The 17,893-nt window shown below is 40.4% G+C and overlaps 2 protein-coding genes and 1 long non-coding RNA gene across 3 annotated transcripts in view; 2 read left to right on the plus strand and 1 right to left on the minus strand.

The window, feature by feature from the left end:
• Positions 1-19: 19 nt before the first annotated feature.
• LOC307261856 lies at positions 20-1,124 on the plus strand. The gene is made up of 2 exons (XR_013845227.1): positions 20-256; positions 480-1,124. It is a non-coding gene; the product is annotated as an uncharacterized lncRNA (long non-coding RNA).
• Positions 1,122-5,178, minus strand: LOC307261855 (lysophosphatidylserine lipase ABHD12-like). Its single transcript, XM_080042516.1, has 13 exons — positions 5,123-5,178; positions 4,603-4,835; positions 3,477-3,579; positions 3,185-3,304; positions 2,972-3,002; positions 2,811-2,856; positions 2,443-2,572; positions 2,292-2,329; positions 2,083-2,162; positions 1,917-1,999; positions 1,699-1,777; positions 1,460-1,593; positions 1,122-1,255 (listed from the first exon to the last, which is right to left on the minus strand). Exons 2-13 carry the CDS (start codon positions 4,703-4,705, stop codon positions 1,228-1,230), a joined length of 975 nt encoding a protein of 324 aa, XP_079898642.1. The 5' UTR covers positions 4,706-4,835; positions 5,123-5,178; the 3' UTR covers positions 1,122-1,227.
• A 1,141-nt stretch (positions 5,179-6,319) lies between these two features.
• Positions 6,320-17,893, plus strand: part of nin (ninein (GSK3B interacting protein)) — a gene marked incomplete at its 3' end in the record, with an annotated part of 43,091 nt that continues 31,517 nt past the window's right edge. The window contains exons 1-4 of the mRNA XM_080041941.1: positions 6,320-6,431; positions 11,014-11,226; positions 13,133-13,226; positions 14,470-14,660. Of these exons, the coding sequence (XP_079898067.1) occupies positions 11,035-11,226; positions 13,133-13,226; positions 14,470-14,660 (477 nt within the window). The 5' untranslated portion in view covers positions 6,320-6,431; positions 11,014-11,034. The remainder of the gene's footprint in view (positions 6,432-11,013; positions 11,227-13,132; positions 13,227-14,469; positions 14,661-17,893) is intronic.

Here is a 17,893-nt window from a genome sequence, read left to right on the forward strand (position 1 = left end):
CCAGAGTGGGATAGGATGAGACACAAAGCAGCAGCCACTGAAACCCTGCGAGCAACACACTCTCCCGGGGCTATTTGGAGATAAAACACGAGCTGATACAAGCCGAATGCAGCTCTCTGTCTCTGTGTGGGAAGAATAATTCATCTGCAACGGACGGGAACCCGGAACGACCACGGGAAAAATGCTGTTCTAAAAAGTTTTATTTTCGTTTTCTACGCGGTTATTTTGCGATAACCGCGCAAGTGTGGTGATTTTGGTGAGTGTTTTTAACCTATTAGAAATGTTAAAACTCTTTTTGACTAGTTTTTTTTAGAGGATGAAAGTTAGCCAAAAAAGTGACCGTTACCTCCAATCACGCCTCCTGATACATTAGCCTGTTTAGCTTAGCCTGCTGAGAATAATATCCTCTGTATGAATAACAAACTAAACTTCTTAGCGTTTAGTTTACGTGTTTAACCTACTCACAGCTTACTTTACAGGAACATCGCGGCCACAGGGAAGTTCTCCAGCGACAGAACCATCACAGAATACGCCACGGAGGTTTGGGGCATGGAACCGACAGACCTGAAGATCCCTGCGCCCAATGAGCCCCGAGAGGCCATCGAGGAGACAGCTAGGGCTCTCAAGAAAATGTGAGGTGGCTTCTTATCATGGGGGGGCTGCCTCTGTGTGTTTACAAGTCATTTACTGTCCTGCTGAATTGCTTTCCAGACCTTTTTTTGGTGTTTTTTTATTTTTTATTTTTTAGAAATCAACACCTTGCACCTTTTCATTTCTTGAACATGTTTTATTGTCAAAAGCTCTTGCATTGGAAAAACTGTCTGTTACAACATTACTTTAGCACCAACACATGCAGTAGACCAATAGTCAGTTTGGAGAGCAAGGCCAAATACTTCATATTTTAGGAGTTCTGTATTTCAGGAATTCAGTAGGACGTTGTCAGTATCAGAGAGATTTAGATTACATTCCTGTGATGTTATGCTGTATGCGGTGAGTGACAAAGCGTGTCTATAAACTGCAGCAGACTGAAACAATTTCTGAGATTTATTTTGTGTCTGTATTGCTTGGCAAAATATACATTTGTGATCTGCAGTACTGTTGAAATAAAAAGCTATTATTTAGAATCTACTGTACACACAAAACATATGAACACATGGATGCATGCATTTTTTGGGTAAAATAAACTTTATTTGGGCCACTTCTCTGCGGGAGGGAGGGTCGGACAATCTACAGCCTTAGATTTTGTAGAAATTTCCTGCAACGGAAAACGGAAATTATTTCATTTACTTGAGTTTCCTGAGGAATTTATGCTTCCTGGTTTACAAGAAAACAAGGTTATCTCAATAATTAAAAACTTTAATTGTTAAACAAGAATCCGTTCTCAGTGTATTTTGTGCAATTAACTGATTGTTCTTGCACTTTCATTGTAAGAATGCAGTCATCTGTTTTGACAACTTACCTGACCACATTTGGCAGATTGGGATCTAAGTATTGTCTGTTGTGGGAGTATCCGAGATGTGCACTGTAGGAGATCATTTCAACTGGAACATCTGTGTTATATTGTTTCTTAGCCTGGAGGGATATCTGGTGCAGCTACAGACGGGTGGAAAAATGCAAGTAATTCAGCAAGGATTTCTAAATGTCCCCAAGGAAATGTTTCAAACAGTAAGAGAAGGCATACACGAAGAGCTACTGTACCTTCAGACCCATGTGATGGGGCACAATATCATCATCCTCTGAATGCAGAATGAGAAGTGGACTTGTCAGGATCTCTAAGCTATTGGGGTAAAATATAGATTCAGTGTCAAAGACAGATTTCATTAGCTGCATAGCGATTTGAGTTATTAAAGGTGGCAAGGTTAGAAAATATTACAGCCTTATAAACACTGTTTTAAAGCATTTAAAAAAGTACTTACTTTTTATCGTTAGCAAACTCAATGTTGTTCATCTCCAGTACGTACTGAAGCAAGCTCTCAAATCCTGGAAGGAACATGTACATCTGGAACAAAACAGGGAATTGTGTAAAAATATGTTGCAATTTCGTGTGTACTGTTATAACATATGAAATGTCACTGTCCCCACCTTACTAAGGGGATGGATGGCTACGCATTCTCCAATGCTTGTGTACGGAGCATCAAGGATTAAAGCATCAACAACAGACCCTGATATTAAAGACAATTACAAAAATAGTTTAAAAATTGCACTCTCATACAGGGGTTTAAAGTTAATCTGGCAGATTTGACACACAGTCCTGAGAATTGTCTAATCAGCCAAAATAACTACAATCTTACCTTGCTCTTGTACTTTTACTGCTGTATTGGTCGCCACCCTACAAGCGAACAAAGCAATTTCACACATTTCTTACTCAAGGTTTTAAGTTTGTTCACATTAGTGTCATGGACAGTGGACTTTACTGGTTAGAGATTGCGGAGAGAAACTGACCCAGTGCCAAGCGAATGTCCCCACAGACAGACTAGACCCCCTCTGCTGTGTTCCTTCACCCATTTGTAGAGGTAGAGGGTGTCACTGGTCAGTCCAGCTTCACTCGGCTCCCCGGTTGAGTCTCCAAATCCTAATTAGAAAACAAATGAGTCTTTAAAGATATGATTGTATCCTTACAATACTGAATATTGACTGACAGAAAAACACATACATTACGGTTTTACACCTAAATAAAACGTCCTAATTTAACCCTGTATTGTTTGCTGTTAACGAGCCAGGACCATAAAAAGAACATAAGGGTTAGGATTAAATTCAAAATTGTATGTTGCATTAAGCAGAAACGTATCACTTGAAGATACACATCTTACCTCTGTAGTCTAAGGATAGGACATGATACCCGGCAGCACTTAAAATCTGCAAGACATGAACATCAAAATATTATCTAAAGCAGAAAAATCCAAACGGTTCTCTAAAACTTAAAATATTATATTATATATTATAATATAAAATGCTTGAGAGCAGATTATACCTTCACCAGTTCCAGCCTGTGATGTAATGCCCTAAAGAAAAAATGACATGAGAAGATGAATGAATACAAACAAACAAATGGCTTTCAGAGCGTATTTTACAAACCCTTGTGCATGTGCATTGTGCCTGTGCATAAACCCAGGGGGCCTGTGATACCCACTAGACTCCATTAGGATCAATTCAAGAGGCCTCTATCGCTCTACTCTTATCCCACCTGGTCCCACTGTTGCCATGGAGATAGATAATAACAGGACGGCCATCTCCCAGGGTCTGCAGGTACCACTCAGGGCTTTTCCCTGCGGCCTCCTCCCATTGGCTGGCTGGCAGCGTGTGCCTATGAGAGACACAAAGATAGAAAATGCACTTGTGTTTTTAAGATATACGGTTGTGGTCCCATTCAGTCAAGAGCCAACTGTGCCCAATATGCGTGTGTACGTGATAGTCTCAAGATCTGATGCTCTTCAATGGAAAAAAACAAAAAAATCAGGATCCCACAAATGCCCTACCAGACCCCCACTGAGACGCCCTCCTCCGTGTTGAGGTAGAAGTTACACGTGTGGTTGACTACGTCTTCAGGTCGGCCGAGATCCACAAACAATGGAATCCTCACTGCAGCACAAAAGAGCAAACAAGGTCAGTGTAATGTTTGTATGTTGTGCGGTACTTTATCATAAGCCATCACATTCTATCACATCAAATTGTAACTTATTCTAACATTTGTACTTTATCGTAACATTAATATGTCAGATCGTATTGTATCATATACGATTGACTTATCCAATTTTGTAACAATGTATTATATTGAAATTTAAATATCCTATACTGTACATATTTCACCCATAACTTTACAATTTTAACTAGTTGTTTTCATAGCAAATCCAATTGTATCATATCTAATTGTATGTATCTTATTGTTTGTTTAATCTCACAATTACTGATTTGTGTGTGTCTGTCAAAATATGTAGAACAATGCGGTTATTGTTATCTGTTTTTGTCACTATATGCCATTTTTTGTTACAGTATTAGCGACGCACTTGTTTTTTTTATGGTGCAGAGAACTTAGCAAAAATGGGTCAGGGAAACTATTGTTTATTCTAAAGTTTATTCTGCATTGGTCCAATTTTAAGTGCACAGGTTTTTTCCCCCCCTGGGAATTCATCTGAAAAGTGGGTCGTCTTAGATTTGGGTCTATGCAGTGGGAAATGAAAGGACCAATCTCAGCATAAATATTCACGAGCCACGTCATGATGTCACTGTAAATATATGTCTACGTCGCCGGTATACCCGGATACCCTGAGACATCCCATTGCATTTTGCAGTATGCAAACCAGCATAATCTAGTATGTATTCTAGTAAAAAATAAAAAGTATGTGATTTGGAATGCAGGCTACGTTGATCTGGTTGGTCAGCATAATCCCTCCCCAGAACAGCTCAAAACTGGAGTCACTCTTGAACCAGTTTTTCTGGCTGGGAATTTTGCATTGGTGGAAATGGGAATGTAACTACAATACTGTAGCCTATATGACCTATTTTTTAAAATTACATTTGACATATACAAATATTGATTTTATAGTGTTCTAGCATGACTGTACAGTGAATAAACACCCTGAATTGGAAACACACGTTACTTACCAAAGTGAGCAAATATGGCATGACCTAGTATCCAGGGGAACAAGTAGAGAAAGACAGGCACTGCCGCGTAGACAGTAATCAGGGTATAAACAGCTCTCTTCATTCCTGCCTCAGATGAAATCTCCCTTCTCTTCTGCAACAAAACCGGCCCTGCTGTCCAAATCACTGTGGTCCCTTCTTCCTGGTTTCAATCGTGAGACTGAATAGGCTACAGCAGACAGTATTGTGAAATGCTGAGAAAATAGGTCAAAGTTCAGATTAGACAAACCATATCCTCTTCTGCCATTGGTTCAAAAGTGATGCAGGAAGGGAGCCTGTGACAGATATTTAGACTACAGCTAAAAGTATAAAGAATGTCCAAAGACATAAAAGTTAGCATGTAGCAAGTAGCATGACAACAAAGGATGCAAATTGATGCAAAAAGCTAAATATAAAAAAGGTATTGACTGCATGTTAATGCTATGAAGCATTAAATGTATACAAGCAATACCATACATTCAGTGATAGAAAACATCCCTACCAGCTGTATGATGCCATTCGAAACAACAAAACAGAACAGACCCAGCTGACAGGTCACCACCACAGTGCACTGCAAGGCATTGTGGGTATTGAAGTTTTTTGTTTTGTTCTACATTAACACATAATGTCAATGGTAACATTTTCATATATATATTTTCATATTACATTTTGATATGCATTTGAGATACACACCCTGTTGCTATTGTCAACTTTAGTGTAACTTTTTTTTCATCATTGAAATCATCATCTCTAATGTTTAAGCAGAGGTGAAATAAATAAAAAGAAAGCATTTAAAAGTACTGCATTCAAAAGTTTACTTTACACATGGTAATATTAGATACATGTATATTGAAAGTACCATCAAAAGTAACTTGCGCTGGAGTATTTTACCAGCAGCAGTGTGTAATGTTTTCAGTAAATAGCCTGCAGTATTTTTGTAGACTGTATGCAACACATATTTTCCTTCCTTGTGCAAGAAGAAACACAGGGGTAGCTCAGCTGGGGGTTCTTTCACTATCTCTGCTTGAATAGACAATAAAGCATGCTGGCTTGCGTTCTTCAAAATGTAGCAAGACAGCCATATATTTTTGCCTATTGCATTTGGCATGCAGTGAGGTGTCCTAAATCTTTTTCCTTGCACACTAAATAAATAGCATGGAAGTATGCCTACTGGTATTAGAACAGAGATCAGCTAAAGGTTTAAAAAAAGTTAAAAGAGTAGGCATAGGCTATAGGCTAAATAGTAGGCCTAGGCTACTATATTATTTACAAAATAGTAGGCTACTGTATGCATGCATAGGCCTACTGCATGCAAACTGCATAACTTGTAATGACAGTTGCAGTATAAAACAGCCTGTGGTAAAATGAAAGAGTTGCCAATGCGTTTCTGAGAGCAGTGCTGGTTCGGTCCACAGGGGGCCGGACAATGGCCACTCTTCAGGCCGCCAGAGGCTCTCGGTCCAGTCTCGGTCACCGCCTATACAAACCGCTCGTACCGCCCCTTCCTCTTCCAGCCGCTTTTCAAAATCCGCTACAAACCAGAGTGGGATAGGATGAGACACAAAGCAGCAGCCACTGAAACCCTGCGAGCAACACACTCTCCCGGGGCTGTTTGGAGATAAAACACGAACTCATACAAGCCGAATGCAGCTCTCTGTCTCTGTGTGGGAAGGATAATTCACCTGCAACGGACGGGAACCCGGAGCGACCAAAATGTTGTTCTAAAAAGTTTTATTTTCGTTTTCTACGCGGTTATTTTGCGATATTTAACGAAACAGTGGCCAACTGTCGTCCCAAGTGTGGTGATTTTGGTGAGTGTTTTAAGCTAATAGAAAGTTGAAACTCTTTGTAACTGAAGTTTTTTTTTTAGGATGAAAGTTAGCCAAAAAAGTGACCGTTACCTCCAATCACGCCTCCTGATCATGGCTCCTGATACATTAGCCTGTTTAGCTTAGCCTGCTGAGAATAATATCCTCTGTATGAATAACAAACTAAACTTCTTAGCGTTTGGTTTACGTGTTTAACCTACTCACAGCTTACTTTACTCAGGAATATGCTGTCAGTGTTTCCAATGATGCTGTGCTGCATTGAGGTTGCTACAATGTAGCCTACAACAGTTCTTCACATTTGAAGTCATTTTTATTTTGAATGCACATTTCCCGTTGGTGCTTTATGACATAGCAGCACTTACACTATGTTATTGTATACATGCTTTGTGTGGTGTTAAAAAAAATCATTATTTTTAACTTTATACATAGCCTACGCCTACTGAAGCAGCTGATTAAAAAAAATGTTTACCCCAAAAATATCCATCCATCTAACTAGGACTCTGCAGCAGTTTGAAAATGATCTTTGATTTTATAAATTATTTGTGGCTTTTAAAATAGTTCCTTTTATACTTGAACAGGAACCACTGTGATGTAGATGTGATCTGTATGATTATTGCCAGGAGATGAACTTTGTGGCTGGGTGTGCAAATACCAGCATGATTCTGATTCATACATCAAGAATTGATGTAGACTGAATCTGGTCTGTAACATTGTGCAATGCGTGCACTTTTCAAAAAAAGTCTCCAAAGTTCCCAATTTCTTGTGTTTGTTTTCAGTGAAGCAAAATATATGAGAAATGCTAAAGGACTAATGATGATAATGGGTTGATAGATATTGGATAATAGGACTGCAATCCTGCACAAAAAAAAAACATAAAAAATTGAGAAATTAAGTATAACCAGACCTTAGTAACCCTATGCTTCATAGTAGTATGGTAAATGAGTGTATAATTTGACCACAATTGTGAAAAAAAACTATATATAAGTAACATTAAAATGTGAAAGAGAGGCATCAAAATTACTCTTAAATACTTGCAGAATATTCTACAGAAAACATGTGCTGAACTCTTTATATATTTCTCCTTTTTCTCTTGACTTCTGTAAAATAATTTGAAATCGCTGTAGCTAATAAGCGATATGTGATTCATATGACGTATACAACAGTTTACTTAGATACAGGTAACTTCCATTTGTGTTCCATAATCATCTCCTAATCCAAAATGGCCAACAAAAACCCGGCACATGTGTTTTCAAGAGTCTGAAAAAAAAAATAGTTTCGCTTTTTGGATCAGACCAATGCTACTAAACTAAATGCTTGGAGGGTGTCAAGGATTAACCTCTTTCTTGTGACCTGGAGGAGAGTGAATCTTTGGTGGCAGCAGCTGTCAGACCAGGAGCCACCGAGCAGGAGGGCTACCCGGATAATTGGCTCAGAGGCTGCTGACCCAATCAATGAGACAACACCAACGATGTGTCGCCTAGTGAAACTTTGTTACTAAAAAGGAGAAGGAGGCTGCGTTCGAATGCCCATACTTTCTGCTATTTAGTACGATAGAATTTTTTTTAGGATGACCAAATTATTGTGGTATGCTTAAAAATCCCCGGATGTCTACTACATCAGGCCAAGATTTTAAGTGTAGAAATCGGCATGCTGGGGGCGCCCTTGGCTCAGTTGGTAGGGCGTCCCCCCCATGGGCCTCGGCCAGCAGCGGACCCGGGTTCAATTCCAGCCCGCGGTCGTTCTCTGCATGTCAGTCCCCTCTCTGCCCCATTTCAACTATGTCTCTACACTATCAATAAAGCATAACAATGCCAAAAAAAATCTTAAAAAAAAGAAAGAAATCGGCATGCCATTAGGGCCATTCTGACCCACAATCCAGTGCGCACTGGAAGTGACGTCACATGGACGGAGCCTCTGTATGAAAACAACAGGGGTTGCGACGGAATTAAAAGCTAGAGACAAGATCACTGGGCAATGTTATGATGAAAAAATGTCCCAATTGTATGCATACTGCATGCTAACTAGATACTTTTTATGGTAGTATGCAGAATAGAAAAAAGAAAGAGTATGGGATTTGGAATGCAGGGAAAGTGTTTTTATGTTTTTTGCATTTATTTTTTCACTTATTGACACAATTTTGTGAGACTAACATTCCTTAATCTTCAAGTTTAAAGTTTTTTTCTTCAACATTTTTAAATCACAATGCGCTACAAGCTGCCTTGCTGCTGACTGAGCCATGATCTTGCATTTCATAAGCCGCTTGAATGTGCAGATGCAGAATACTGATCTGTGTTTTGGTTCCTATTGTCTGCAGTGAATGGGGGGTAGCCCGGCCCGGGTCTGGGGTGTAGGGGACACCTGGCCGAGCGCTTGATGTCATTTGGGAGCAGCTGGAAATACCCTAGGGTCAGGCGGGTGCTCTTTGTGTGTATAGACATTTAGACCCAAACAAAAAAGTTGCAACTCATTAGATATAGCTGTATGCTATGCTTTTGATCTCAGTTCTTACCCACAACATACATTTAATACTAACAGAGTGAATGATGTAAGATCATAAAATAACATGCCTTATTCCATTGTGTGGTGACAAATTGAAGTTGTATTATTGAAAGTATAATTTAGCATGTAAATGGTTCATGGTACAAATAACACAAATGCCTTGAAGGAAGGCAGTACATATGTTAAAAGTGCATCTAAGTTAATAATAATAAGAAAAGCAAAAACTGAAACGATAGAGGCGCTGCTATAGGAACACACAACCAGTGCAAAACAGTACCAACACGTTTAAAGCATGCTGCAGAAATGTGATGCAAAATATGTTGAAACTGCTTGTAGTTGTAAATAGAAATCGATAAAAAATATATGGAATGCTTGATTTTTCTGCCCAACTATCTCATTGCTATTTCCAGTCATGTGAACCACTGACCTTTACCTTTCTTAAGCTTCAGCTGGCTTTTGCATGTAGGACTTATGTAATTGCTTAAGGGTGTACTGTGCAGTTTCAGGTGAGGGGGTTTGTTTACATTTTGAAGAGCATGAAGTTAGTTTACAAAACATATTTTCTCTAAATGTACAGTATATCTTAGAAAATGTTTAGGCCTTTAAGTTAGGCCGACTCCACCTTCTTCTTCTTTTTTACTTCTTCAAGTCATCTTTCTTTTTTCATTGTTTTGAATTTCTATTTTTGCTTTTGGTTTGTGCTGAGCTGCATCCCCAGACTTCTGGCTCTCATTTAAATGGTTGCCTCTTGCCATTGTTTTTCAATTATAGCGATGATGCATCCGATTTAGCAACAACTTTGTCCATGTGTCTGTAAGTGATGCCAGTGTGCCAGCCTGTTAGCGTTGGCTTGAGGCCTCGTGTAACCTTCTCAATTAGTCTCTCACTGCGGGTTTAGTGCCACGCCACCCTCCTGTCTTTGTCCTCACCCTCACCATACCAGTGTGCAAGTCAGCAATCAGCATCTGAAGGCGTTTTAAATGCGTCATTTACTTTAGGGTTTTATTTCAGCTTTTATTGAATCAAATACCCTTATTTTAATATTTGGTACTACTAAAACGTGTTCAAAGGTGCTATGAGGAACTTTTAAATATTTCTGAAACAGTCTAATTTTTCCTCTGATCATAAATCACATGTAACAGCAAACGGGACCATCAGTACAAAGAATGCTATTTTGATATCATTTTTCATTATGTCTTTGTCATGGGTACGCTCACCCAGGAACAACAGCTGGCATGGTAAAAACACTCCCGCTTTTGTCCAAAGGGGGTGCAAGAATGAACACAAACTGAAAGTTCCTCGGTGCACCTTTTTTAAATTACTTTCAACAAGGGGAAATTTCACTTTTACGTTGTCCCTCAGATTAAATTAGAAGGGTCATGAAACCTCCCAGCTAAAAGAGGTGTCATGGTCTGTGTCAAACTTGGCCATGTCAGTGTTTTTACCTGTTTGCCTAATCGTTCTAATCGGATTAACCAAAGCCTTCACAGCAAATGACGCTGTAGCAGCAGTGTGGCACTGCCTGTAGCTTAGTCGCTCAGTGACACTCTCAGATGGAAGTGATGTTAGGAGCGCATGCTGTTGAGATAGATGCTTCCATCCTGTTTGTGAGTTAACTCTTTGGTGATTGGATATGTTGTGCCTATTTGTTGCTCTGTAATGGTTATTTAACTCGTTGTGGATAGACAGGCTGCTGGCCTAAAAGGTGGCGATTCTGGAGAATGCAAATTCACGTTTTGTCAAAATCAGTGAATATCTCCTCACGATCCACTACCTGTCTGTACTGTGTGTGCTGCTGAAAAAAGATGTCAGTGTTTATGTATAGGCTCTGTAAACTGATATGTAAACAAAGGGGGCAACATGCCAGTTTACAGAGCCTAGGCTTTAAATTAACTCTTTAATTTTACCAAAGTAGGTATAGAAGCAGATCTTGAGAAAACATTCACTGTTTTGGACAAATAGTGATTTTGTCAACAAGCGTTCTCCAGAATAGCTGACTCCACCTTTTTTCTAATGCGAGGGGAAAGTGTAATAAAACCAGGATTTTGCTTGTCTTTTCTTCCAGGGCAGGGTGCTGTCCTGTGGGATGGATGACACCCAAGAGCAGGACCAGTACGAGGAGCGCCTGAAAGAAGTGTTTAACAGTTTTGATGCCAGCGACTGTGGCTCGCTGTGCCCTGAGGAGCTGTCTGACCTCTGCCAGTCCCTGCACCTGGATGATGCCACACCAGCTCTGCTCCATAGGCTGCTGCACAACCAGGACCGCCTCACTGCAAGGGTGAGTCTAGTCTACACCTCTGCCACTCAGAAAAGGCAGTTGTTGTTGGGGGCGCTTGTAGTGTAGTGGTTAGAGCGACCGCCCATAGAGGCTCAGTCCTTAGAAGCAGCAGACCACAGGTTCGAATCCGACCCGTGGTCTTTCTCTGTATGTCATTCCCCTCTTTGCCCCATTTCACCTCTGTCTCTCCAAATTGTCTAATAAAAGCATAAAAATGCCCAAAAATAATCTTAAAAACTAAAGAAGCAGTTTTTATCTGACAGATGTGTTAAGATTTGCAAGCACAGGTGCATCTCAAAAGGCATGAATATCATGGGGGAAAAAAAAATTTCTCTGTACTTTATTCAAAAAGTGAAATTTCACATATTCTACATTCATTACCCTTCCTCTTTTGTTTTATGAAAAATACAGTATCTCAAAATATTAGAGTATTAAATAAGTGAAATGATGCCTTGATTAAATAAACTTTTCCCTGATATTCAAATTTTTTAAGATGCACCTGTAATTTGCTCTTTCTTTTTTCTGATGCACATGTGAGTTGTGGCCTTTCGGCTGTCCTGTGTGTAGTGTAGGGCCCTTTACTCCTTTGAATATGACAGACGTCCATGTTGAGCCACTCCAGCTCTCAGGTCTTTGTGTCTCAAGGCCTTTCTGTCGCTTTGTCCGCTGTCTTGTTGAGGAGAAAATATGCACCAATCAGACCTGACCGCAGGTGTCTGTCGTCAGGACAACCGAGCAAGCTAATGTCCATTCTTTGAGGGTGCTTCATGAGGAAATGTATGAAAAAGAAATGGGGACTGGTCTAATCTGTCTAATTGGACCACAGTTTGTATAGGATGCATTCATAGGATCCCCACTATGTAGGTTTATCTTTTATAGCCTTAAGGCGAGACAATGCAGGTGCATTTCTGTCATACTTTTAAAAACAAAATGTGTCACTCATAAATCAGAAAATTAACAACATGTGAACAAATCCTTCTGTAATAACCTTCAGAATAGTGCTGATAGGAATGAGTATGGAAAGTTGAGTTGATGTAAGTGCTTTAGAAGTTGAGATGTTTGGTTCAGAGTGGCGAGAGAGAGAGACGCAAACATAAGGTTTAGTAAAATAAACACCTTAATGTACATTTTGGACCTTTTTGATTTATACTAGTATGAAAAAGACACTTTGTGAAAGCAAGTTGATCAGTGCTTGTTCTTGCCTGCATTGTCTCGCCTTAAGAGGTAGGAGATATTTCCCAAACTGCTCCACACTTCACTGCATCCAGTTGTGTTTGTATATAAGCGTGTGGACAGACGGAGGGCTATTGTCTTGCATGTGTGGGCGTGATTTAAATGTTAGAAAAGAGCCAGTGAGCTGACTGCATACCCATGGCATCCAACAATAAAGTCAAAAAAGAAAAGAAAAACCCTGTGTAAAAAGACGGCAGCCGCCAGCCTTCGGTGCACACAAAGAAAATCAGCATATTCAGGGTTAGCAGCTGTTGATTCCTGAAGTGTGACCTCCATGCTCCTGCTCAGCAGACCCTCCTCCATCCAGACAGACACCCAGGGACACCCAGCCTCCACCCTGCACACTGGGAATTACATCCAGTCTCAGGAATTTCATGGACTTTTTACTTTGCTTCACATACTTAGCATTGCCGGCATTTTCTCACATTTATCTAAGATTATGATTCAATTTAAAATATATTTTATTGCACAACCCTTTGTCTGAAATAATTTATAAATGCGCACATCTCTTTTTATAATATATTTTACTGTACATTTTATATTTTAAATTGTTCAACTTGCTTTACGTTTATTGTTATGCACCATCAGACCACAGCAAATTCCTTTTTATATGTATGAAGTGTGTGAATGTATCTGCCTGGCAATAAACCTTTTCTGATTCTGATTATTTCAGGTTGACTTTGACCAGTTCAAGAATGCACTGATTCTGGTCTTGTCATCAAATATTGACCATTCACAACCTGAACCGGAGACCTTGACAAAACCAGGTAATGTATAGACTCTGCTGTTGCATGTTTAAAAAAAGCTCACACAAACAAATGGTTTAAAGATACATGCCGTGTCAGCTTAAGAACAAGTGCAAAGCCATATCATTTAACATAGGCTGTCATCTATGTCAGTATCAGCTCAATATTGAACTTTAAAGGAGAACCTTTCCTTTCAACAAGGTAACCAGGCCAAGAAGGTGCCATTAAAGGCTCAATACGGGGAACAGCCCCCCATGCTGATTCAGCAGTAAATCTACACACAGAGCCAAAAACATAGGCCCAAAGCCAATTTAGCCAAGCGATGCAATATTTGCGTCATGGTTGGATTGCTGGCATGTTTTGTTAATTTATGGATGTGATAGCTAGTTTGATACTGAGCTATTTCTTGGAAGAATTTGTTTATACATGTTTTCATCCATATATTTTTACTTTTTTTATTACTGAAACTTTCAGAATGGTGGTTAATACCAGCATCTTTTGAGTCCTGTTATTTTATTTATTTATAAAGATACTATTATTGTGATACAAGTGTTTAAAGAAAATATGAAACCTGATCCCTGTCAAAGTAAACGCTTCACTATCAGTATTTGTGTCTTACTGTCAGTAAAGCATTTAGTCCCTTGACATTTAATCTGCACTTTTTCTTGTGAAACACTGTTGATCTTCCTTGACATGAAGGGAATATCATATGGCTTCTAAAGATTGTTTTGCCGTTTTTAGAGAAGTTGTTTTGGAGAAGAAACTGCCGAAGGGCTGGTGCAAATATTAGCCACTGAACATTTTTGTTCTACCTGTGTTTATGTCCTCTGTTGTGCAAACCTGACTACAGGGCTCCAGGGTGCACCTGTTTTGGTCGCACATGCGCCTAAATATTTGTTGAGTGCACCTGAAATGTATCACTTCATATTAAATGTAATATTGACAGACCGACAGACGTAACATATCATATATCATGTTACGTCTGTCGGTGTCTGATGTATGGACTATCTGTTTGTGTCATTTGTCTGATGTCATGTCATGAAGTGTGACTGTGCCGCAAACCCACCTGCCACACGGGGACCATAAAGTTTTTTACTACTATATTGGGTGCACCAACATATATTTTGGGTCTAAAAGATGTAAAAGTTAGGCGCACCAATGCAACCAATGAAAGAGTTAGTCTGGAGCCCTGTAATATCATAAGTATTTTTGATTGTTTATACTTATTTAATTTGACAGTTTCTTGTCATTGTCTTTCCTCCAGAATCTCCCGAGATCCAGCCAAAGTTCGTGAAGGGCAGTAAACGTTACGGCCGCCGCTCCACACCAGAGTTCATCGAGCCCATTTCAGACTCGTCCGATGTTAGAAACACAACTCAAGTGGAGAGGGAGGAGGAGGAGGAGAATGACCACCAGGAGGACAACTATGACTCGGCTATTCCCAGGAAGCGTGAGGTAAAACGCTAAGACCGATGTTCTCTGAGTTCTTCCAGCAACCCTCTGAACTTACATACACTGGAACACCCTTATCACCCGTTGTCCTTGCATGTGCTTGTGTGCCCGGGCAGCCACAGACCAGCGGCGAGGCGTTTATTCTTAGCTAATCAGCTTAGTGGCACCCATCCAGATCCTGAAATGTATTATATAGCCACTCAAACACAGGATTCCCAAGGATCTTTCTATTGCATAACAACACAACACGGCCTTTAAATAACACTGTGTGCATCATTACTTATAAAAGGCATCTGGTAATGACGGTTTGACCGCAATGTTTGTGTGTACTGTTTCATGATGCGGACTGTGTGTGAGGTGAACCGTGGTCAGTGTAGAGTTAAACTTTGCCCTGATGAGTGTATATGCTGGTTGTGACTGTATGAAGGAAGTTGTGATTTGGTGGTCAAGGCAACAGCACTGCGATTCAGGAATTTACCCTACCATGTCCAAACAGATAAGAGTAGGGACAGGTGTTGTGATTGTAGCGTTTATGATTGTCAATATTTGCGAGGGTTTCTGTCGGGTCCGTTTTGTTTAGTAAAGACTGTCCACAGGTGTCTCCCCATTGTCTGCAAAGGACATTTAGTCTTGGCTTGAATGCAACATGCTCCTGTCTCAGAGGTTGTTTAGCATTAGGGTTGTGTAGCATTAGTTCAGTCGTGGCAACATGCGGCTCATCACTGCATGGTTCCCCTGCTTGATCTTCTATCTTGATCCTTTTCTGGGATTATCTTGCTCACCCCGTTGAGTGCGCTGACAGAGAGAGTTGTTAGACATATGAGGTCAGACTTTGTGCGTCTATGGCCTGCAAATCTCTTTGGCTGTAGAGTTGTGGTGCTGCGCTGCCAATTAATGGATTAGTACATTCTTGACATTTATTTTGATTTAAAGACAGTCTTTGTAATTTAACAAATAATAAATAGTGCCAGTCAGATAATAATCATTAGTTGCAGCTCAAACTGTGAGATTTGGCAGATTTTTCCTGATTTTCTATCATTTTCAATTGCATAGTTTTGGGGGTTTTGATCTGTTGGTTGCATTAAAAAAAGCTATTTGAAGACATCACATTTAGGCTCTAAGTAACTATGGTCACTGTTCTATGACATGTTACAGACTATACATTTACTTGATTTAGAAGAAGAAAAAACAGTCAAAACATTTCTACACACTGAAAATGATGGTTAGAAGCAGCCCTATGTTTAAGATTCTGTCAAGGGTTTTGGGTTTGTAGGATTTATGGACTACTGTTGCCCTTTGGACAACTGGTGACATGTTCAACCTAATGCCATGTTGAATGTGCAAGCATTGTTGTGCTGCTGCAGAATACATCAGGACAAAGACTTCTCCTCCTCACCAAAGCGTTCTAATGACGTCTGGTTCAGCTTGTGCACGGACTGGATGTGTTAATATTCTGTGTATTGTCTGGGCTCCTGATGCCTGACAAACACTATTGGAGACATTGAACCGAAGCGTGTCTCAGTATTGACTAATCTAGTTTTGCAACAATGCTGCGGTGTCCGGCCTGTGGACCAGCAGATGGGGATGGGTCAGGGGGGCTGGACTGCAGGCATGGTGCTTTAGGAGGAGGAGGGGTGCAGGGCTGTGACAGAGGAACAATGAGCCCCCACTTCCCCCAACCCCTATGGATGCCTATACACCATGCATCAAAACGCCACTTGCAGGACCCCATCTGTTCTTCATTCCCTCACTGTTTGCTTCCCAAACAATAGTGGGTCTCCTTGGGATTGTGTTGGGAGCACAGAGGGGCCGTCCCACCCAAATAAACCCCTCCTTCTTTCATATAATTGACAAGCACAAAAGACACAACATCAAATTCTTAACTTGATGTTCAATTTACTTTAAAGACCGACTTCACCAGTTGGAATATGAATGTGTATTGAACTCGGAGATCCTATTTAGTATAAATGTGCAAAAAAAAAAAAATCGGATCATCCTAGCCTGAGAAAAGGCAGAAAGAGTATTTTATGGTCTCACTGTCTAACCCTACAGTTTCCTTCTTGTGACATCACAGTAAGGGTTAGGATTAACAGGACAGCTGGGCCAAGGGAAGATTTAGGGAAGACTGAGGGACGAAAAACCTGATTCATCATATTATAATAGTGATTTTATAATGATAGAATGCCGGTTCCGTATGGGTGAAGTATTCCTTTAAAGGGAAAATTCGCCCATTTTCATGTGAATGGTATATCAGGGCCGAGTATATTAGTAGTCTATTGAAAAAAGCCCCCCAAAAACTGATCCGAATTGGCAGAGAGCACAATGATTTCGGATTTAAACTGATGACGCGGGGCTGACGTAGCCGTTTTTACAGTTCCTACAGGCCCCAGGATGCATTGCGCGGGGGGGGGGGGGTACGCTCTGCAGCCTGCCCAGATTCCGAGCTGCTCGCGTTACCATGGTGACATAAACACAGCACGGACCTGACCCGTGTAAGCAGTACAGTAATAGCGCGCTTCGCATTATTTCACTGTTGGACTACTACCACAAAGAAAACATGCCGTCCTATAATGTGCCTAGATGCGCCAACTTTAGGAAACAGAAAAGAAGCAGGAGTAAGCGTAAGCTGAAGATACTAGGCCCTACCTGTTGCCTATTCACCGGCGTGATGCATAGCCCCAGCCCCGGGAAAAAGAATCCGAATAAAGGTAAGCTAACGTGAGCTAAATTGCATAGTAGCCTACTGTAGTTAGTATCAGTGTTTCCCCTACATTAATAACTGTGCTGCCCACACCGCTGTTGAATATTGTGTCCCGGTGTAAGGCTGATAGATGGGGCAAGGAGGAATTAGTCTACCGGTTGTAGCTGTAGCCAAGTTACCTTAGCCGCTAAGCTAAAGTTAGAAGTGAACTCGTGAGGGGGGCAGTAGGCCCCTCTGTGTATCCTTGAGGAAGATTTAGTTGCATTTGCAAGACTGTTTGTGTGTGACTGTGTGTTTGTTTTCCATGTGCATGGTTATTAGCGATGTCGTTAAAATGATCAGCTTTCCAAAACCATAAACAATTGCTATGCTGATGGTGATGGCTGGGTGATTGGTGTGAATGCTGAAAGCATTCACAGCTTTAATATTCTGCGTATTTATTGGTGTGAATGCTGAAAGCATTCACAGCTTTAATATTCTGCGTATTTATTCTTATTATTATTATTATTATTCCGTACGTTCTTTGGCGTTCAAT

Source organism: Ammodytes marinus (genome assembly GCF_949987685.1).
Source record: "Ammodytes marinus genome assembly, chromosome: 15".
Classification (NCBI taxonomy): Eukaryota; Metazoa; Chordata; class Actinopteri; order Uranoscopiformes; family Ammodytidae; genus Ammodytes; species Ammodytes marinus.